General features: G+C 46.9%; 1 protein-coding gene across 1 annotated transcript in view; it reads right to left on the bottom strand.

Moving 5' to 3' along the window:
* The window catches only part of LOC129828442 (striatin-like), a 151,300-nt gene that overhangs the window by 84,224 nt on the left and 43,261 nt on the right, over nt 1-23,815 (bottom strand). Inside the window, exon 4 of the mRNA XM_055889489.1 lies at nt 20,100-20,178. Within this exon, the coding sequence (XP_055745464.1) occupies nt 20,100-20,178 (79 nt within the window). The remainder of the gene's footprint in view (nt 1-20,099; nt 20,179-23,815) is intronic.

The raw sequence follows: 23,815 nt of genomic DNA, 5'->3' as shown, positions 1-23,815 counted from the left end.
GTATAGTAACTCACTGTCTGAGGAGCTGAGGACCTTGTTACCAGGGTTAGTGGTATAGTATAGTAACTCACTGTCTGAGGAGCTGAGGACCTTGTTACCAGGGTTAGTGGTATAGTATAGTAACTCACTGTCTGAGGAGCTGAGGACCTTGTTACCAGGGTTAGTGGTATAGTAACTCACTGTCTGAGGAGCTGAGGACCTTGTTACCAGGGTTAGTGGTATAGTATAGTAACTCACTGTCTGAGGAGCTGGTGACCTTGTTACCAGGGTTAGTGGTATAGTATAGTAACTCACTGTCTGAGGAGCTGAGGACCTTGTTACCAGGGTTAGTGGTATAGTAACTCACTGTCTGAGGAGCTGGTGACCTTGTTACCAGGGTTAGTGGTATAGTAACTCACTGTCTGAGGAGCTGAGGACCTTGTTACCAGGGTTAGTGGTATAGTATAGTAACTCACTGTCTGAGGACCTTGTTACCAGGGTTAGTGGTATAGTATAGTAACTCACTGTCTGAGGAGCTGAGGACCTTGTTACCAGGGTTAGTGGTATAGTATAGTAACTCACTGTCTGAGGACCTTGTTACCAGGGTTAGTGGTATAGTATAGTAACTCACTGTCTGAGGAGCTGAGGACCTTGTTACCAGGGTTAGTGGTATAGTATAGTAACTCACTGTCTGAGGAGCTGGTGACCTTGTTACCAGGGTTAGTGGTATAGTATAGTAACTCACTGTCTGAGGAGCTGAGGACCTTGTTACCAGGGTTAGTGGTATAGTAACTCACTGTCTGAGGAGCTGAGGACCTTGTTACCAGGGTTAGTGGTATAGTATAGTAACTCACTGTCTGAGGAGCTGAGGACCTTGTTACCAGGGTTAGTGGTATAGTAACTCACTGTCTGAGGAGCTGAGGACCTTGTTACCAGGGTTAGTGGTATAGTAACTCACTGTCTGAGGAGCTGAGGACCTTGTTACCAGGGTTAGTGGTATAGTATAGTAACTCACTGTCTGAGGAGCTGAGGACCTTGTTACCAGGGTTAGTGGTATAGTATAGTAACTCACTGTCTGAGGAGCTGGTGACCTTGTTACCAGGGTTAGTGGTATAGTATAGTAACTCACTGTCTGAGGAGCTGAGGACCTTGTTACCAGGGTTAGTGGTATAGTAACTCACTGTCTGAGGAGCTGAGGACCTTGTTACCAGGGTTAGTGGTATAGTATAGTAACTCACTGTCTGAGGAGCTGAGGACCTTGTTACCAGGGTTAGTGGTATAGTAACTCACTGTCTGAGGAGCTGAGGACCTTGTTACCAGGGTTAGTGGTATAGTATAGCAACTCACTGTCTGAGGAGCTGAGGACCTTGTTACATTTACATTTACATTTAAGTCATTTAGCAGACGCTCTTATCCAGAGCGACTTACAAATTGGTGCATTCACCTTATGGCATCCGGTGGAACAGCCACTTTACAATAGTGCATCAGATCTTTTAAGGGGGGGGGGGGGGGGGCAGAAGGATTGCTTTATCCTAGGTATTCCTTGAAGAGGTGGGGTTTCAGGTGTCTCCGGAAGGTGGTGATTGACTCCGCTGTCCTGGCGTCGTGAGGGAGTTTGTTCCACCATTGGGGGGCCAGAGCAGCGAACAGTTTTGACTGGGCTGAGCGGGAACTGTACTTCCTCAGTGGTAGGGAGGCGAGCAGGCCAGAGGTGGATGAACGCAGTGCCCTTGTTTGGGTGTAGGGCCTGATCAGAGCCTGAAGGTACTGAGGTGCCGTTCCCCTCACAGCTCCGTAGGCAAGCACCATGGTCTTGTAGCGGATGCGAGCTTCAACTGGAAGCCAGTGGAGAGAGCGGAGGAGCGGGGTGACGTGAGAGAACTTGGGAAGGTTGAACACCAGACGGGCTGCGGCGTTCTGGATGAGTTGTAGGGGTTTAATGGCACAGGCAGGGAGCCCAGCCAGCAGCGAGTTGCAGTAATCCAGACGGGAGATGACGAGTGCCTGGATTAGGACCTGCGCCGCTTCCTGTGTGAGGCAGGGTCGTACTCTGCGGATGTTGTAGAGCATGAACCTACAGGAACGGGCCACCGCCTTGATGTTGGTGGAGAACGACAGGGTGTTGTCCAGGATCACGCCAAGGTTCTTAGCGCTCTGGGAGGAGGACACAATGGAGTTGTCAACCGTGATGGCGAGATCATGGAACGGACAGTCCTTCCCCGGGAGGAAGAGCAGCTCCGTCTTGCCGAGGTTCAGCTTGAGGTGGTGATCCGTCATCCACACTGATATGTCTGCCAGACATGCAGAGATGCGATTCGCCACCTGGTCATCAGAAGGGGGAAAGGAGAAGATTAATTGTGTGTCGTCTGCATAGCAATGATAGGAGAGACCATGTGAGGTTATGACAGAGCCAAGTGACTTGGTGTATAGCGAGAATAGGAGAGGGCCTAGAACAGAGCCCTGGGGGACACCAGTGGTGAGAGCGCGTGGTGAGGAGACAGATTCTCGCCACGCCACCTGGTAGGAGCGACCTGTCAGGTAGGACGCAATCCAAGCGTGGGCCGCGCCGGAGATGCCCAACTCGGAGAGGGTGGAGAGGAGGATCTGATGGTTCACAGTATCGAAGGCAGCCGATAGGTCTAGAAGGATGAGAGCAGAGGAGAGAGAGTTAGCTTTAGCAGTGCGGAGCGCCTCCGTGATACAGAGAAGAGCAGTCTCAGTTGAGTGACTAGTCTTGAAACCTGACTGATTTGGATCAAGAAGGTCATTCTGAGAGAGATAGCAGGAGAGCTGGCCAAGGACGGCACGTTCAAGAGTTTTGGAGAGAAAAGAAAGAAGGGATACTGGTCTGTAGTTGTTGACATCGGAGGGATCGAGTGTAGGTTTTTTCAGAAGGGGTGCAACTCTCGCTCTCTTGAAGACGGAAGGGACGTAGCCAGCGGTCAAGGATGAGTTGATGAGCGAGGTGAGGTAAGGTAGAAGGTCTCCGGAAATGGTCTGGAGAAGAGAGGAGGGGATAGGGTCAAGCGGGCAGGTTGTTGGGCGGCCGGCCGTCACAAGACGCGAGATTTCATCTGGAGAGAGAGGGGAGAAAGAGGTCAAAGCACAGGGTTGGGCAGTGTGAGCAGAACCAGCGGTGTCGTTTGACTTAGCGAACGAGGATCGGATGTCGTCGACCTTCTTTTCAAAATGGTTGACGAAGTCGTCTGCAGAGAGGGAGGAGGGGGGGGGAGGGGGAGGAGGATTCAGGAGGGAGGAGAAGGTGGCAAAGAGCTTCCTAGGGTTAGAGGCAGATGCTTGGAATTTAGAGTGGTAGAAAGTGGCTTTAGCAGCAGAGACAGAAGAGGAAAATGTAGAGAGGAGGGAGTGAAAGGATGCCAGGTCCGCAGGGAGGCGAGTTTTCCTCCATTTCCGCTCGGCTGCCCGGAGCCCTGTTCTGTGAGCTCGCAATGAGTCGTCGAGCCACGGAGCGGGAGGGGAGGACCGAGCCGGCCTGGAGGATAGGGGACATAGAGAGTCAAAGGATGCAGAAAGGGAGGAGAGGAGGGTTGAGGAGGCAGAATCAGGAGATAGGTTGGAGAAGGTTTGGGCAGAGGGAAGAGATGATAGGATGGAAGAGGAGAGAGTAGCGGGGGAGAGAGAGCGGAGGTTGGGACGGCGCGATACCATCCGAGTAGGGGCAGTGTGGGAAGTGTTGGATGAGAGCGAGAGGGAGAAGGATACAAGGTAGTGGTCGGAGACTTGGAGGGGAGTTGCAATGAGGTTAGTGGAAGAACAGCATCTAGTAAAGATGAGGTCAAGCGTATTGCCTGCCTTGTGAGTAGGGGGGGAAGGTGAGAGGGTGAGGTCAAAAGAGGAGAGGAGTGGAAAGAAGGAGGCAGAGAGGAATGAGTCATAGGTAGACATGGGGAGGTTAAAGTCACCCAGAACTGTGAGAGGTGAGCCGTCCTCAGGAAAGGAGCTTATCAAGGCATCAAGCTCATTGATGAACTCTCCAAGGGAACCTGGAGGGCGATAAATGATAAGGATGTTAAGCTTGAAAGGGCTGGTAACTGTGACAGCATGGAATTCAAAGGAGGCGATAGACAGATGGGTAAGGGGAGAAAGAGAGAATGACCACTTGGGAGAGATGAGGATCCCGGTGCCACCACCCCGCTGACCAGAAGGTCTCGGGGTGTGCGAGAACACGTGGGCAGACGAAGAGAGAGCAGTAGGAGTAGCAGTGTTATCTGTGGTGAGCCATGTTTCCGTCAGTGCCAGGAAGTCGAGGGACTGGAGGGACGCATAGGCTGAGATGAGCTCTGCCTTGTTGGCCGCAGATCGGCAGTTCCAGAGGCTACCGGAGACCTGGAACTCCACGTGGGTCGTGCGGGCTGGGACCACCAGGTTAGGGTGGGCGCGGCCACGCGGTGTGAAGCGTTTGTATGGTCTGTGCAGAGAGGAGAGAACAGGGATAGACAGACACATGGTTGACAGGCTACAGAAGAGGCTACGCTAATGCAAAGGAGATTAGAATGACAAGTGGGCTACACGTCTCGAATGTTCAGAAAGTTAAGCTTACGTTGCAAAAAATAAGAATAACATACAAGATCTTATTGACTAAAATGATATAGTGCTGCTGGCTGGTGAAGTAGCCTGGCTAGCAGTGGCTACGTTGTTGAAAGTGAAGCTGGCTAGGTAACCTCGACAATTTCACTAAATTTCTCTAAACTACACAATTATCATGGATACAAGGACAGGAAAGACAACTAGCTAACACTACGCTAATCAAGTCGTTCCGTTGAAATGTAAGTTTCTACAGTGCTGCTATTCGGTAGAAGTTGGCTAGCTAGCAGTGTTGGCTAGGTAGGAGGACGGCAGCGCGGCAGGCGAAAAATAGCTGGCTAGCTAACCGATAATTACTCAAAGCTACACAATTATCTTAGATAAAAAGATAGCAAAGAAAACTATGTAGCTAGCTAACACTACACAAGTCAAGTCGTTCCGTTGTAATGTAATCGTTTCTACAGTGCTGCTAATCGGTGGCTAGCTGGCTAGCTAGCAGGGTTGACTACGTTACGTTAGGGCGAGAATACCTGGCTAGCGAACCTCAGCGAACCTTGATAACTACACAATTATCACCGATACAAAGACGGCTATGTAGCCAGCTAAGTAGCTAGCTAAGATCGAACAAATACAAATCAAAGATAGCAAAGACAACTGTGTAGTCAGCCAACACTACACTGATCAAGTCGTTCCGTTGTAATGCACTCGTTTCTACAATGCTGCTATTCGGTGGGAAGCTGGCTAGCTAGCAGTGTTTGGCTACGTTGCGTTACGTTAGGGCGAAAATAGCTGGCTGGCGAACCTCAATAACTACACAATTATGTTTGATGCAAAGACGGCTATGTAGCTAGCTAAGATCAAACAAATCAAACCGTTGTACTGTAGTGAAAATGAAAATCAGACCGTTGTACTATAATGAAATGTAATGAAAAGTTTATACTACTATTCGGTAGACGGTGGACGTTTGCTAGCTGCTGGGCAGATAGCAGTGTGGACTACGATAGACGACGGAATACGATAATTACGCAATTATCTTTTATACACAGACGGCTAAGTAGCTAGCTAAGAAGAAATTGCTAAGGTTAGACAAATTAATTTGTCTAAGGTTAGACAAATTAACCGTTGTACTATAATGAAATGTAATGAAAATGAAATGAAAATTTATACTACCTGCAGAGCGAATGCAAATGCGACCGCTCGCTCCAAACCGGACTTACCAGGGTTAGTGGTATAGTATAGTAACTCACTGTCTGAGGAGCTGAGGACCTTGTTACCAGGGTTAGTGGTATAGTAACTCACTGTCTGAGGAGCTGAGGACCTTGTTACCAGGGTTAGTGGTATAGTATAGTAACTCACTGTCTGAGGAGCTGAGGACCTTGTTACCAGGGTTAGTGGTATAGCATAGTAACTCACTGTCTGAGGAGCTGAGGACCTTGTTACCAGGGTTAGTGGTATAGTATAGTAACTCACTGTCTGAGGAGCTGAGGACCTTGTTACCAGGGTTAGTGGTATAGTATAGTAACTCACTGTCTGAGGAGCTGGTGACCTTGTTACCAGGGTTAGTGGTATAGTATAGTAACTCACTGTCTGAGGAGCTGAGGACCTTGTTACCAGGGTTAGTGGTATAGTATAGTAACTCACTGTCTGAGGAGCTGAGGACCTTGTTACCAGGGTTAGTGGTATAGTATAGTAACTCACTGTCTGAGGAGCTGAGGACCTTGTTACCAGGGTTAGTGGTATAGTATAGTAACTCACTGTCTGAGGAGCTGAGGACCTTGTTACCAGGGTTAGTGGTATAGTATAGTAACTCACTGTCTGAGGAGCTGGTGACCTTGTTACCAGGGTTAGTGGTATAGTATAGTAACTCACTGTCTGAGGAGCTGAGGACCTTGTTACCAGGGTTAGTGGTATAGTATAGTAACTCACTGTCTGAGGAGCTGAGGACCTTGTTACCAGGGTTAGTGGTATAGTAACTCACTGTCTGAGGAGCTGGTGACCTTGTTACCAGGGTTAGTGGTATAGTAACTCACTGTCTGAGGAGCTGAGGACCTTGTTACCAGGGTTAGTGGTATAGTATAGTAACTCACTGTCTGAGGACCTTGTTACCAGGGTTAGTGGTATAGTATAGTAACTCACTGTCTGAGGAGCTGAGGACCTTGTTACCAGGGTTAGTGGTATAGTATAGTAACTCACTGTCTGAGGACCTTGTTACCAGGGTTAGTGGTATAGTATAGTAACTCACTGTCTGAGGAGCTGAGGACCTTGTCACCAGGGTTAGTGGTATAGTATAGTAACTCACTGTCTGAGGAGCTGGTGACCTTGTTACCAGGGTTAGTGGTATAGTATAGTAACTCACTGTCTGAGGAGCTGGTGACCTTGTTACCAGGGTTAGTGGTATAGTATAGTAACTCACTGTCTGAGGAGCTGAGGACCTTGTTACCAGGGTTAGTGGTATAGTATAGTAACTCACTGTCTGAGGAGCTGAGGACCTTGTTACCAGGGTTAGTGGTATAGTATAGTAACTCACTGTCTGAGGAGCTGAGGACCTTGTTACCAGGGTTAGTGGTATAGTATAGTAACTCACTGTCTGAGGAGCTGAGGACCTTGTTACCAGGGTTAGTGGTATAGTATAGTAACTCACTGTCTGATGAGCTGAGGACCTTGTTACCAGGGTTAGTGTTATAGTATAGTAACTCACTGTCTGAGGAGCTGAGGACCTTGTTACCAGGGTTAGTGGTATAGTATAGTAACTCACTGTCTGAGGAGCTGGTGACCTTGTTACCAGGGTTAGTGGTATAGTAACTCACTGTCTGAGGAGCTGAGGACCTTGTTACCAGGGTTAGTGGTATAGTATAGTAACTCACTGTCTGAGGAGCTGAGGACCTTGTTACCAGGGTTAGTGGTATAGTATAGTAACTCACTGTCTGAGGAGCTGAGGACCTTGTTAACAGGGTTAGTGGTATAGTAACTCACTGTCTGAGGAGCTGAGGACCTTGTTACCAGGGTTAGTGGTATAGTATAGTAACTCACTGTCTGAGGAGCTGAGGACCTTGTTACCAGGGTTAGTGGTATAGTATAGTAACTCACTGTCTGAGGAGCTGAGGACCTTGTTTCCAGGGTTAGTGGTATAGTATAGTAACTCACTGTCTGAGGAGCTGAGGACCTTGTTACCAGGGTTAGTGGTATAGTATAGTAACTCACTGTCTGAGGAGCTGAGGACCTTGTTACCAGGGTTAGTGGTATAGTAACTCACTGTCTGAGGAGCTGGTGACCTTGTTACCAGGGTTAGTGGTATAGTAACTCACTGTCTGAGGAGCTGAGGACCTTGTTAACAGGGTTAGTGGTATAGTAACTCACTGTCTGAGGAGCTGAGGACCTTGTTTCCAGGGTTAGTGGTATAGTATAGTAACTCACTGTCTGAGGAGCTGAGGACCTTGTTACCAGGGTTAGTGGTATAGTAACTCACTGTCTGAGGAGCTGAGGACCTTGTTACCAGGGTTAGTGGTATAGTATAGTAACTCACTGTCTGAGGAGCTGGTGACCTTGTTACCAGGGTTAGTGGTATAGTATAGTAACTCACTGTCTGAGGAGCTGAGGACCTTGTTACCAGGGTTAGTGGTATAGTATAGTAACTCACTGTCTGAGGAGCTGAGGACCTTGTTACCAGGGTTAGTGGTATAGTATAGTAACTCACTGTCTGAGGAGCTGGTGACCTTGTTACCAGGGTTAGTGGTATAGTATAGTAACTCACTGTCTGAGGAGCTGAGGACCTTGTTACCAGGGTTAGTGGTATAGTATAGTAACTCACTGTCTGAGGAGCTGAGGACCTTGTTACCAGGGTTAGTGGTATAGTATAGTAACTCACTGTCTGAGGAGCTGGTGACCTTGTTACCAGGGTTAGTGGTATAGTATAGTAACTCACTGTCTGAGGAGCTGAGGACCTTGTTACCAGGGTTAGTGGTATAGTAACTCACTGTCTGAGGAGCTGGTGACCTTGTTACCAGGGTTAGTGGTATAGTAACTCACTGTCTGAGGAGCTGAGGACCTTGTTACCAGGGTTAGTGGTATAGTATAGTAACTCACTGTCTGAGGACCTTGTTACCAGGGTTAGTGGTATAGTATAGTAACTCACTGTCTGAGGAGCTGAGGACCTTGTTACCAGGGTTAGTGGTATAGTATAGTAACTCACTGTCTGAGGACCTTGTTACCAGGGTTAGTGGTATAGTATAGTAACTCACTGTCTGAGGAGCTGAGGACCTTGTTACCAGGGTTAGTGGTATAGTATAGTAACTCACTGTCTGAGGAGCTGGTGACCTTGTTACCAGGGTTAGTGGTATAGTATAGTAACTCACTGTCTGAGGAGCTGAGGACCTTGTTACCAGGGTTAGTGGTATAGTAACTCACTGTCTGAGGAGCTGAGGACCTTGTTACCAGGGTTAGTGGTATAGTATAGTAACTCACTGTCTGAGGAGCTGAGGACCTTGTTACCAGGGTTAGTGGTATAGTAACTCACTGTCTGAGGAGCTGAGGACCTTGTTACCAGGGTTAGTGGTATAGTATAGCAACTCACTGTCTGAGGAGCTGAGGACCTTGTTACCAGGGTTAGTGGTATAGTATAGTAACTCACTGTCTGAGGAGCTGAGGACCTTGTTACCAGGGTTAGTGGTATAGTAACTCACTGTCTGAGGAGTTGAGGACCTTGTTACCAGGGTTAGTGGTATAGTATAGTAACTCACTGTCTGAGGAGCTGAGGACCTTGTTACCAGGGTTAGTGGTATAGCATAGTAACTCACTGTCTGAGGAGCTGAGGACCTTGTTACCAGGGTTAGTGGTATAGTATAGTAACTCACTGTCTGAGGAGCTGAGGACCTTGTTACCAGGGTTAGTGGTATAGTATAGTAACTCACTGTCTGAGGAGCTGGTGACCTTGTTACCAGGGTTAGTGGTATAGTATAGTAACTCACTGTCTGAGGAGCTGAGGACCTTGTTACCAGGGTTAGTGGTATAGTAACTCACTGTCTGAGGAGCTGAGGACCTTGTTACCAGGGTTAGTGGTATAGTATAGTAACTCACTGTCTGAGGACCTTGTTACCAGGGTTAGTGGTATAGTATAGTAACTCACTGTCTGAGGAGCTGAGGACCTTGTTACCAGGGTTAGTGGTATAGTATAGTAACTCACTGTCTGAGGACCTTGTTACCAGGGTTAGTGGTATAGTATAGTAACTCACTGTCTGAGGAGCTGAGGACCTTGTCACCAGGGTTAGTGGTATAGTATAGTAACTCACTGTCTGAGGAGCTGGTGACCTTGTTACCAGGGTTAGTGGTATAGTATAGTAACTCACTGTCTGAGGAGCTGGTGACCTTGTTACCAGGGTTAGTGGTATAGTATAGTAACTCACTGTCTGAGGAGCTGAGGACCTTGTTACCAGGGTTAGTGGTATAGTATAGTAACTCACTGTCTGAGGAGCTGAGGACCTTGTTACCAGGGTTAGTGGTATAGTATAGTAACTCACTGTCTAAGGAGCTGAGGACCTTGTTACCAGGGTTAGTGGTATAGTATAGTAACTCACTGTCTGAGGAGCTGAGGACCTTGTTACCAGGGTTAGTGGTATAGTATAGTAACTCACTGTCTGAGGAGCTGAGGACCTTGTTACCAGGGTTAGTGGTATAGTAACTCACTGTCTGAGGAGCTGAGGACCTTGTTACCAGGGTTAGTGGTATAGTATAGTAACTCACTGTCTGGGGAGCTGAGGACCTTGTTACCAGGGTTAGTGGTATAGTATAGTAACTCACTGTCTGGGGAGCTGAGGACCTTGTTACCAGGGTTAGTGGTATAGTATAGTAACTCACTGTCTGAGGAGCTGAGGACCTTGTTACCAGGGTTAGTGGTATAGTATAGTAACTCACTGTCTGAGGAGCTGAGGACCTTGTTACCAGGGTTAGTGGTATAGTATAGTAACTCACTGTCTGAGGAGCTGAGGACCTTGTTACCAGGGTTAGTGGTATAGTATAGTAACTCACTGTCTGAGGAGCTGAGGACCTTGTTACCAGGCTTAGTGGTATAGTAACTCACTGTCTGAGGAGCTGGTGACCTTGTTACCAGGGTTAGTGGTATAGTATAGTAACTCACTGTCTGAGGAGCTGAGGACCTTGTTACCAGGGTTAGTGGTATAGTATAGTAACTCACTGTCTGAGGAGCTGAGGACCTTGTTACCAGGGTTAGTGGTATAGTATAGTAACTCACTGTCTGAGGAGCTGAGGACCTTGTTACCAGGGTTAGTGGTATAGTATAGTAACTCACTGTCTGAGGAGCTGAGGACCTTGTTACCAGGGTTAGTGGTATAGTATAGTAACTCACTGTCTGAGGAGCTGGTGACCTTGTTACCAGGGTTAGTGGTATAGTATAGTAACTCACTGTCTGAGGAGCTGAGGACCTTGTTACCAGGGTTAGTGGTATAGTAACTCACTGTCTGAGGAGCTGGTGACCTTGTTACCAGGGTTAGTGGTATAGTAACTCACTGTCTGAGGAGCTGAGGACCTTGTTACCAGGGTTAGTGGTATAGTATAGTAACTCACTGTCTGAGGACCTTGTTACCAGGGTTAGTGGTATAGTAACTCACTGTCTGAGGAGCTGAGGACCTTGTTACCAGGGTTAGTGGTATAGTATAGTAACTCACTGTCTGAGGACCTTGTTACCAGGGTTAGTGGTATAGTATAGTAACTCACTGTCTGAGGAGCTGAGGACCTTGTTACCAGGGTTAGTGGTATAGTATATTACCTCACTGTCTGAGGAGCTGAGGACCTTGTTACCAGGGTTAGTGGTATAGTATAGTAACTCACTGTCTGAGGAGCTGAGGACCTTGTTACCAGGGTTAGTGGTATAGTATAGTAACTCACTGTCTGAGGAGCTGAGGACCTTGTTACCAGGGTTAGTGGTATAGTATAGTAACTCACTGTCTGAGGAGCTGGTGACCTTGTTACCAGGGTTAGTGGTATAGTATAGTAACTCACTGTCTGAGGAGCTGAGGACCTTGTTACCAGGGTTAGTGGTATAGTATAGTAACTCACTGTCTGAGGAGCTGAGGACCTTGTTACCAGGGTTAGTGGTATAGTATAGTAACTCACTGTCTGAGGAGCTGAGGACCTTGTTACCAGGGTTAGTGGTATAGTAACTCACTGTCTGAGGAGCTGAGGACCTTGTTACCAGGGTTAGTGGTATAGTAACTCACTGTCTGAGGAGCTGAGGACCTTGTTACCAGGGTTAGTGGTATAGTAACTCACTGTCTGAGGAGCTGAGGACCTTGTTACCAGGGTTAGTGGTATAGTATAGTAACTCACTGTCTGAGGATCTGAGGACCTTGTTACCAGGGTTAGTGGTATAGTAACTCACTGTCTGAGGAGCTGAGGACCTTGTTACCAGGGTTAGTGGTATAGTATAGTAACTCACTGTCTGAGGAGCTGAGGACCTTGTTACCAGGGTTAGTGGTATAGTATAGTAACTCACTGTCTGAGGAGCTGGTGACCTTGTTACCAGGGTTAGTGGTATAGTATAGTAACTCACTGTCTGAGGAGCTGAGGACCTTGTTACCAGGGTTAGTGGTATAGTAACTCACTGTCTGAGGAGCTGGTGACCTTGTTACCAGGGTTAGTGGTATAGTAACTCACTGTCTGAGGAGCTGAGGACCTTGTTACCAGGGTTAGTGGTATAGTATAGTAACTCACTGTCTGAGGACCTTGTTACCAGGGTTAGTGGTATAGTATAGTAACTCACTGTCTGAGGAGCTGGTGACCTTGTTACCAGGGTTAGTGGTATAGTATAGTAACTCACTGTCTGAGGAGCTGAGGACCTTGTTACCAGGGTTAGTGGTATAGTAACTCACTGTCTGAGGAGCTGAGGACCTTGTTACCAGGGTTAGTGGTATAGTAACTCACTGTCTGAGGAGCTGAGGACCTTGTTACCAGGGTTAGTGGTATAGTAACTCACTGTCTGAGGAGCTGAGGACCTTGTTACCAGGGTTAGTGGTATAGTATAGTAACTCACTGTCTGAGGAGCTGAGGACCTTGTTACCAGGGTTAGTGGTATAGTAACTCACTGTCTGAGGAGCTGAGGACCTTGTTACCAGGGTTAGTGGTATAGTAACTCACTGTCTGAGGAGCTGAGGACCTTGTTACCAGGGTTAGTGGTATAGTAACTCACTGTCTGAGGAGCTGAGGACCTTGTTACCAGGGTTAGTGGTATAGTATAGTAACTCACTGTCTGAGGAGCTGAGGACCTTGTTACCAGGGTTAGTGGTATAGTAACTCACTGTCTGAGGAGCTGAGGACCTTGTTACCAGGGTTAGTGGTATAGTATAGTAACTCACTGTCTGAGGAGCTGGTGACCTTGTTACCAGGGTTAGTGGTATAGTATAGTAACTCACTGTCTGAGGAGCTGGTGACCTTGTTACCAGGGTTAGTGGTATAGTATAGTAACTCACTGTCTGAGGAGCTGAGGACCTTGTTACCAGGGTTAGTGGTATAGTATAGTAACTCACTGTCTGAGGAGCTGAGGACCTTGTTACCAGGGTTAGTGGTATAGTATAGTAACTCACTGTCTGAGGAGCTGAGGACCTTGTTACCAGGGTTAGTGGTATAATATAGTAACTCACTGTCTGAGGAGCTGAGGACCTTGTTACCAGGGTTAGTGGTATAGTATAGTAACTCACTGTCTGAGGAGCTGAGGACCTTGTTACCAGGGTTAGTGGTATAGTATAGTAACTCACTGTCTGAGGAGCTGAGGACCTTGTTACCAGGGTTAGTGGTATAGTATAGTAACTCACTGTCTGAGGAGCTGAGGACCTTGTTACCAGGGTTAGTGGTATAGTATAGTAACTCACTGTCTGGGGAGCTGAGTACCTTGTTACCAGGGTTAGTGGTATAGTATAGTAACTCACTGTCTGAGGAGCTGAGGACCTTGTTACCAGGGTTAGTGGTATAGTATAGTAACTCACTGTCTGAGGAGCTGAGGACCTTGTTACCAGGGTTAGTGGTATAGTATAGTAACTCACTGTCTGAGGAGCTGAGGACCTTGTTACCAGGGTTAGTGGTATAGTATAGTAACTCACTGTCTGAGGAGCTGAGGACCTTGTTACCAGGGTTAGTGGTATAGTAACTCACTGTCTGAGGAGCTGGTGACCTTGTTACCAGGGTTAGTGGTATAGTATAGTAACTCACTGTCTGAGGAGCTGAGGACCTGGTTACCAGGGTTAGTGGTATAGTATAGTAACTCACTGTCTGAGGAGCTGGTGACCTTGTTACCAGGGTTAGTGGTATAGTATAGTAACTCACTGTCTGAGGAGCTGGTGACCTTGTTACCAGGGTTAGTGGTATAGTATAGTAACTCACTGTCTGAGGAGCTGGTGACCTTGTTACCAGGGTTAGTGGTATAGTATAGTAACTCACTGTCTGAGGAGCTGAGGACCTTGTTACCAGGGTTAGTGGTATAGTATAGTAACTCACTGTCTGAGGAGCTGAGGACCTTGTTACCAGGGTTAGTGGTATAGTATAGTAACTCACTGTCTGAGGAGCTGAGGACCTTGTTACCAGGGTTAGTGGTATAGTATAGTAACTCACTGTCTGAGGAGCTGAGGACCTTGTTACCAGGGTTAGTGGTATAGTATAGTAACTCACTGTCTGAGGAGCTGAGGACCTTGTTACCAGGGTTAGTGGTATAGTATAGTAACTCACTGTCTGAGGAGCTGAGGACCTTGTTACCAGGGTTAGTGGTATAGTATAGTAACTCACTGTCTGAGGAGCTGAGGACCTTGTTACCAGGGTTAGTGGTATAGTATAGTAACTCACTGTCTGGGGAGCTGAGTACCTTGTTACCAGGGTTAGTGGTATAGTATAGTAACTCACTGTCTGAGGAGCTGAGGACCTTGTTACCAGGGTTAGTGGTATAGTATAGTAACTCACTGTCTGAGGAGCTGAGGACCTTGTTACCAGGGTTAGTGGTATAGTATAGTAACTCACTGTCTGAGGAGCTGAGGACCTTGTTACCAGGGTTAGTGGTATAGTATAGTAACTCACTGTCTGAGGAGCTGAGGACCTTGTTACCAGGGTTAGTGGTATAGTAACTCACTGTCTGAGGAGCTGAGGACCTTGTTACCAGGGTTAGTGGTATAGTATAGTAACTCACTGTCTGAGGAGCTGAGGACCTTGTTACCAGGGTTAGTGGTATAGTATAGTAACTCACTGTCTGAGGAGCTGGTGACCTTGTTACCAGGGTTAGTGGTATAGTATAGTAACTCACTGTCTGAGGAGCTGAGGACCTTGTTACCAGGGTTAGTGGTATAGTATAGTAACTCACTGTCTGAGGAGCTGAGGACCTTATTACCAGGGTTAGTGGTATAGTATAGTAACTCACTGTCTGAGGAGCTGGTGGCCTTGTTACCAGGGTTAGTGGTATAGTATAGTAACTCACTGTCTGAGTAGCTGAGGACCTTGTTACCAGGGTTAGTGGTATAGTATAGTAACTCACTGTCTGGGGAGCTGAGGACCTTGTTACCAGGGTTAGTGGTATAGTATAGTAACTCACTGTCTGAGGAGCTGAGGACCTTGTTACCAGGGTTAGTGGTATAGTATAGTAACTCACTGTCTGAGGAGCTGAGGACCTTGTTACCAGGGTTAGTGGTATAGTATAGTAACTCACTGTCTGAGGAGCTGAGGACCTTGTTACCAGGGTTAGTGGTATAGTATAGTAACTCACTGTCTGAGGAGCTGGTGACCTTGTTACCAGGGTTAGTGGTATAGTATAGTAACTCACTGTCTGAGGAGCTGAGGACCTTGTTACCAGGGTTAGTGGTATAGTAACTCACTGTCTGAGGAGCTGAGGACCTTGTTACCAGGGTTAGTGGTATAGTATAGTATAGTAACTCACTGTCTGAGGAGCTGAGGACCTTGTTACCAGGGTTAGTGGTATAGTATAGTAACTCACTGTCTGAGGAGCTGAGGACCTTGTTACCAGGGTTAGTGGTATAGTATAGTAACTCACTGTCTGGGGAGCTGAGTACCTTGTTACCAGGGTTAGTGGTATAGTATAGTAACTCACTGTCTGAGGAGCTGAGGACCTTGTTACCAGGGTTAGTGGTATAGTATAGTAACTCACTGTCTGAGGAGCTGAGGACCTTGTTACCAGGGTTAGTGGTATAGTATAGTAACTCACTGTCTGAGGAGCTGAGGACCTTGTTACCAGGGTTAGTGGTATAGTATAGTAACTCACTGTCTGAGGAGCTGAGGACCTTGTTACCAGGGTTAGTGGTATAGTATAGTAACTCACTGTCTGAGGAGCTGGTGACCTTGTTACCAGGGTTAGTGGTATAGTATAGTAACTCACTGTCTGAGGAGCTGAGGACCTTGTTACCAGGGTTAGTGGTATAGTATAGTAACTCACTGTCTGAGGAGCTGAGGACCTTGTTACCAGGGTTAGTAGTATAGTAACTCACTGTCTGAGGAGCTGAGGACCTTGTTACCAGGGTTAGTGGTATAGTATAGTAACTCACTGTCTGAGGAGCTGAGGACCTTGTTACCAGGGTTAGTGGTATAGTATAGTAACTCACTGTCTGAGGAGCTGGTGACCTTGTTACCAGGGTTAGTGGTATAGTAACTCACTGTCTGAGGAGCTGAGGACCTTGTTACCAGGGTTAGTGGTATAGTATAGTAACTCACTGTCTGAGGAGCTGAGGAACAGGTTACCAGGGTTAGTGGTATAGTATAGTAACTCACTGTCTGAGGACCTTGTTACCAGGGTTAGTGGTATAGTATAGTAACTCACTGTCTGAGGAGCTGAGGACCTTGTTACCAGGGTTAGTGGTATAGTAACTCACTGTCTGAGGAGCTGAGGACCTTGTTACCAGGGTTAGTGGTATAGTATAGTAACTCACTGTCTGAGGAGCTGAGGACCTTGTTACCAGGGTTAGTGGTATAGTATAGTAACTCACTGTCTGAGGAGCTGAGGACCTTGTTACCAGGGTTAGTGGTATAGTATAGTAACTCACTGTCTGAGGAGCTGAGGACCTTGTTACCAGGGTTAGTGGTATAGTATAGTAACTCACTGTCTGAGGAGCTGGTGAACTTGTTACCAGGGTTAGTGGTATAGTATAGTAACTCACTGTCTGAGGAGCTGGTGAACTTGTTACCAGGGTTAGTGGTATAGTATAGTAACTCACTGTCTGAGGAGCTGGTGACCTTGTTACCAGGGTTAGTGGTATAGTATAGTAACTCACTGTCTGAGGAGCTGAGGACCTTGTTACCAGGGTTAGTGGTATAGTATAGTAACTCACTGTCTGAGGAGCTGAGGACCTTGTTACCAGGGTTAGTGGTATAGTATAGTAACTCACTGTCTGAGGAGCTGAGGACCTTGTTACCAGGGTTAGTGGTATAGTATAGTAACTCACTGTCTGAGGAGCTGAGGACCTTGTTACCAGGGTTAGTGGTATAGTAACTCACTGTCTGAGGAGCTGAGGACCTTGTTACCAGGGATAGTGGTATAGTATAGTAACTCACTGTCTGAGGAGCTGAGGACCTTGTTACCAGGGTTAGTGGTATAGTTTAGTAACTCACTGTCTGAGGAGCTGAGGACCTTGTTACCAGGGTTAGTGGTATAGTATAGTAACTCACTGTCTGAGGAGCTGGTGACCTTGTTACCAGGGTTAGTGGTATAGTAACTCACTGTCTGAGGAGCTGGTGACCTTGTTACCAGGGTTAGTGGTATAGTATAGTAACTCACTGTCTGAGGAGCTGAGGACTTTGTTACCAGGGTTAGTGGTATAGTATAGTAACTCACTGTCTGAGGAGCTGGTGACCTTGTTACCAGGGTTAGTGGTATAGTATAGTAACTCACTGTCTGAGGAGCTGAGGACCTTGTTACCAGGGTTAGTGGTATAGTATAGTAACTCACTGTCTGAGGAGCTGAGGACCTTGTTACCAGGGTTAGTGGTATAGTATAGTAACTCACTGTCTGAGGAGCTGAGGACCTTGTTACCAGGGTTAGTGGTATAGTATAGTAACTCACTGTCTGAGGAGCTGAGGACCTTGTTACCAGGGTTAGTGGTATAGTAACTCACTGTCTGAGGAGCTGAGGACCTTGTTACCAGGGTTAGTGGTATAGTATAGTAACTCACTGTCTGAGGAGCTGAGGACCTTGTTACCAGGGTTAGTGGTATAGTATAGTAACTCACTGTCTGAGGAGCTGGTGACCTTGTTACCAGGGTTAGTGGTATAGTATAGTAACTCACTGTCTGAGGAGCTGAGGACCTTGTTACCAGGGTTAGTGGTAAAGTATAGTAACTCACTGTCTGAGGAGCTGAGGACCTTGTTACCAGGGTTAGTGGTATAGTATAGTAACTCACTGTCTGAGGAGCTGGTGACCTTGTTACCAGGGTTAGTGGTATAGTAACTCACTGTCTGAGGAGCTGAGGACCTTGTTACCAGGGTTAGTGGTATAGTATAGTAACTCACTGTCTGAGGAGCTGAGGACCTTGTTACCAGGGTTAGTGGTATAGTATAGTAACTCACTGTCTGAGGAGCTGAGGACCTTGTTACCAGGGTTAGTGGTATAGTATAGTAACTCACTGTCTGAGGAGCTGAGGACCTTGTTACCAGGGTTAGTGGTATAGTATAGTAACTCACTGTCTGAGGAGCTGGTGACCTTGTTACCAGGGTTAGTGGTATAGTATAGTAACTCACTGTCTGAGGAGCTGAGGACCTTGTTACCAGGGTTAGTGGTATAGTTTAGTAACTCACTGTCTGAGGAGCTGAGGACCTTGTTACCAGGGTTAGTGGTATAGTATAGTAACTCACTGTCTGAGGAGCTGAGGACCTTGTTACCAGGGTTAGTGGTATAGTATAGTAACTCACTGTCTGAGGAGCTGGTGACCTTGTTACCAGGGTTAGTGGTATAGTATAGTAACTCACTGTCTGAGGACCTTGTTACCAGGGTGAGTGGTATAGTATAGTAACTCACTGTCTGAGGAGCTGAGGACCTTGTTACCAGGGTTAGTGGTATAGTATAGTAACTCACTGTCTGAGGAGCTGAGGACCTTGTTACCAGGGTTAGTGGTATAGTATAGTAACTCACTGTCTGAGGAGCTGAGGACCTTGTTACCAGGGTTAGTGGTATAGTAACTCACTGTCTGAGGAGCTGAGGACCTTGTTACCAGGGTTAGTGGTATAGTATAGTAACTCACTGTCTGAGGAGCTGAGGACCTTGTTACCAGGGTTAGTGGTATAGTATAGTAACTCACTGTCTGAGGAGCTGAGGACCTTGTTACCAGGGTTAGTGGTATAGTATAGTAACTCACTGTCTGAGGAGCTGAGGACCTTGTTACCAGGGTTAGTGGTATAGTATAGTAACTCACTGTCTGAGGAGCTGGTGACCTTGTTACCAGGGTTAGTGGTATAGTATAGTAACTCACTGTCTGAGGAGCTGAGGACCTTGTTACCAGGGTTAGTGGTATAGTATAGTAACTCACTGTCTGAGGAGCTGAGGACCTTGTTACCAGGGTTAGTGGTATAGTATAGTAACTCACTGTCTGAGGAGCTGAGGACCTTGTTACCAGGGTTAGTGGTATAGTATAGTAACTCACTGTCTGAGGAGCTGGTGACCTTGTTACCAGGGTTAGTGGTATAGTACAGTAACTCACTGTCTGAGGAGCTGAGGACCTTGTTACCAGGGTTAGTGGTATAGTATAGTAACTCACTGTCTGAGGAGCTGAGGACCTTGTTAACAGGGTTAGTGGTATAGTATAGTAACTCACTGTCTGAGGAGCTGGTGACCTTGTTACCAGGGTTAGTGGTATAGTAACTCACTGTCCGAGGAGCTGAGGACCTTGTTACCAGGGTTAGTGGTATTGTATAGTAACTCACTGTCTGAGGAGCTGAGGACCTTGTTACCAGGGTTAGTGGTATAGTATAGTAACTCACTGTCTGAGGAGCTGGTGACCTTGTTACCAGGGTTAGTGGTATAGTATAGTAACTCACTGTCTGAGGACCTTGTTACCAGGGTGAGTGGTATAGTATAGTAACTCACTGTCTGAGGAGCTGAGGACCTTGTTACCAGGGTTAGTGGTATAGTATAGTAACTCACTGTCTGAGGAGCTGAGGACCTTGTTACCAGGGTTAGTGGTATAGTATAGTAACTCACTGTCTGAGGAGCTGGTGACCTTGTTACCAGGGTTAGTGGTATAGTATAGTAACTCACTGTCTGAGGAGCTGATGACCTTGTTACCAGGGTTAGTGGTATAGTAACTCACTGTCTGAGGAGCTGAGGACCTTGTTACCAGGGTTAGTGGTATAGTATAGTAACTCACTGTCTGAGGAGCTGAGGACCTTGTTACCAGGGTTAGTGGTATAGTATAGTAACTCACTGTCTGAGGAGCTGAGGACCTTGTTACCAGGGTTAGTGGTATAGTATAGTAACTCACTGTCTGAGGAGCTGAGGACCTTGTTACCAGGGTTAGTGGTATAGTATAGTAACTCACTGTCTGAGGAGCTGGTGACCTTGTTACCAGGGTTAGTAGTATAGTATAGTAACTCACTGTCTGAGGAGCTGGCGGCCTTGTTTCCAGGACAGCTGGTTGTTCAAGGACCCAGGAGTCTCATTCTCAATCACCTCATCTGTGGACAGAGACACACAGAGAAATATGCTGAGCAACTATCACATAAACATTAAACCACAACACAGCATCTCTTATGGCCGAAAAGAGCTTCTGGACAACAGAACAACGAAGCTTCTCCTTTACCCATATCCAGATAGCAGATGTTCTGAAAGAGCTGGAAAACCTGGACCCATACAAATCAGCTGGGCTTGACAATCTGGACCCCCTATTTCTGAAACTGTCCGCCGCCATTGTCGCACCCCCTATTACCAGCCTGTTCAACCTCTCCTTCGTATCATCTGAGATCCCCAAGGATTGGAAAGCTGCCGCTGTCATTCCCCTCTTCAAAGGGGGAGACACCCTGGACCCAAACTGTTACAGACCTATATCCATCCTGCCCTGCCTAGCTAAGGTCTTCGAAAGCCAAGTCAACAAACAGATCACTGACCATCTCGAATCCCACCGTACCTTCTCCGCTGTGCAATCCGGTTTCCGAGCCGGTCACGGGTGCACCTCCGCCACGCTCAAGGTACTAAACGATATCATAACCGCCATCGATAAAAGACATTACTGTGCAGCCGTCTTCATCGACCTGGCCAAGGCTTTCGACTCTGTCAATCACCATTTTCTTATCGGCAGACTCAATAGCCTCGGTTTTTCTAATGACTGCCTTGCCTGGTTCACCAACTACTTTGCAGACAGAGTTCAGTGTGTCAAATCGGAGGGCATGTTGTCCGGTCCTCTGGCAGTCTCTATGGGGGTACCACAGGGTTCAATTCTCGGGCCGACTCTTTTCTCTGTATACATCAATGATGTTGCTCTTGCTGCGGGCGATTCCCTGATCCACCTCTACGCAGACGACAACATTCTGTATACTTCCGGCCCTTCCCTGGACACTGTGCTATCTAACCTCCAAACGAGCTTCAATGCCATACAACACTCCTTCCGTGGCCTCCAACTGCTCTTAAACGCTAGTAAAACCAAATGCATGCTTTTCAACCGTTCGCTGCCTGCACCCGCACGCCCGACTAGCATCACCACCCTGGACGGTTCCGACCTAGAATATGTGGACATCTATAAGTACCTAGGTGTCTGGCTAGACTGCAAACTCTCCTTCCAGACTCATATCAAACATCTCCAATCCAAAATCAAATCTAGAGTCGGCTTTCTATTCCGGAACAAAGCCTCCTTCACTCACGCCGCCAAACTTACCCTAGTAAAACTGACTATCCTACCGATCCTCGACTTCGGCGATGTCATCTGCAAAATAGCTTCCAATACTCTACTCAGCAAACTGGATGCAGTTTATCACAGTGCCATCCGTTTTGTTACTAAAGCACCTTATACGACAAACCACTGCGACCTGTATGCCCTAGTCGGCTGGCCCTCGCTACATGTTCGTCGTCAGACCCACTGGCTCCAGGTCGTCTACAAGGCTATGCTAGGCAAAGTGCCGCATTATCTCAGTTCACTGGTCACGATGGCTACACCCACCCGTAGCACGCGCTCCAGCAGGTGTATCTCACTGATCATCCCTAAAGCCAAAACCTCATTTGGACGCCTTTCCTTCCAGTTCTCTGCTGCCTGCGACTGGAACGAATTGCAAAAATCTCTGAAGTTGGAGACTTTTATCTCCCTCAACAACTTTAAAAATCTGCTATCCGAGCAGCTAACCGATCGCTGCAGCTGTACATAGTCCATCTGTAAACTACCCACCCAATTTACCTACCTCACCCCCATACTGCTTTTATTTATTTACTTTTCTGCTCTTTTGCACACCAGTATCTCTTCTTGCACATGATCATCTGATGATTTATCACTCCAGTGTTAATCTGCTAAATTGTAATTATTCGATTTATTGCCTACCTCATGCCTTTTGCACACATTGTATATAGATTCTCTTTTTTCTACCATGTTATTGACTTGTCTATTGTTTACTCCATGTGTAACTCTGTGTTGTTGTCTGTTCACACTGCTATGCTTTATCTTGGCCAGGTCGCAGTTGCAAATGAGAACCTGTTCTCAACTAGCCTACCTGGTTAAATAAAGGTGAAATAAAAAAAATAAAAATAAAAATGAGTTGGACGAATAATTTTTCTTTAATGAGTCGGACGGGAAGGATATACTAAAAACATCCGTACAGGCCCTCATCCCCGTCATTCACGGGAGAAAGAAACAAATTTCACGGAAAGAGATCGGGGTGCCTTGTGAGGATCTGCCTCTGCATTTCTGAACTGTTAACTAACGTTAAATCGCTAGAAAATAAATGGGACGAACTGAAAGCACGTATATATATCCTACCAACGGGTCATTAAAAACTGTAATATCTTATGCCAGCAGCATACCACCCTGCATACCACTGCTGGCTTGCTTCTGAAGCTAAGCAGGGTTGGTCCTGGTCAGTCCCTGGATGGGAGACCAGATGCTGCTGGAAGTGGTGTTGGAGGGCCAGTAGGAGGCACTCTTTCCTCTGGTCTAAAATATCCCAATACCCCAGGGCAGTGATTGGGGACACTACCCTGTGTAGGGTGCCGTCTTTCGGATGGGACGTTAAACGGGTGTCCTGACTCTCTGAGGTCATTAAAGATCCCATGGCACTTATCGTAAGAGTAGGGGTGTTAACCCCGGTGTCCTGGCTAAATTCCCAATCTGGCCCTCAAACCATCATGGTCACCTAATAATCCCCAGTTTACAATTGGCTCATTCATCCCCCTCCTCTCCCCTGTAACTATTCCCCAGGTCGTTGCTGCAAATGAGAACGTGTTCTCAGTCAACTTACCTGGTAAAATAACGGTAAAATAAATAAATAAAAATGTTTCACCGAGTCGTGGCTGAACGACGACAATATCAACATACAGCTGGCGGGTTATACACTCTATCGGCAGGATAGAACAGCAGCCTCTGGTAAGATACGGGGCGGGGGCCTATGGATATTTGTAAACAACAGCTGGTGCACGATAGCTAAGGAAGTCTCAAGGTTTTGCTCACCTGAGGTAGAGTATCTCATGATAAGCTGTAGACCACACTATCTACCTAGAGAGTTTTCATCTGTATTTTTCGTAGTTGTCTACATTCCACCACAGACCGCTGCGGGCACTAAGACCGCACTCAATGAGCTGTATTCCACCATGTATTCCACCACCAAGCAAACAGGAAAACGCCCATCCAGAGGCGGCGCTCCTAGTGCAGAGAAACTTAAATCAGTTTAACCTAATTTCTATCAGCATGTTAAATGTGAACCCAGAAGTAAAAAAATAAAAAATAAAAAATAAAAAAAACTCTGGACCATCATTACTCCACACACAAATTATGGCAAATTTGACCATAATTCTATCCTCCTGATACCTGCTTACAAGCAAAAACTAAAGCAGGAATCGCCACTAGATAAAGCAGGAATCGCCACTAGATCAATAAAGAAGTGGTCAGATGAAGCAGATGCTACGCTACAGGACTGTTCTGCAGCACAGACTGGAATACGTTCCGGGATTCTTCCGATGGGATTAAGGAGAACACCACATCAGTCACTGGCTTCATCAATAAGCCATCAAGGACGTCCCCCCCACAATGACTGTACGTACATACCCCAACCAGAAGCCATGGATGACAAGCAACATTCGCACTGAGCTAAAGGCTAGAGCTGCCGCTTTCAAGGAGTG

This window comes from Salvelinus fontinalis, chromosome 30, assembly GCF_029448725.1.
Source record: "Salvelinus fontinalis isolate EN_2023a chromosome 30, ASM2944872v1, whole genome shotgun sequence".
Lineage (NCBI taxonomy): Eukaryota > Metazoa > Chordata > Actinopteri > Salmoniformes > Salmonidae > Salvelinus > Salvelinus fontinalis.
This window is presented reverse-complemented; position numbering and strand designations above follow the sequence as displayed.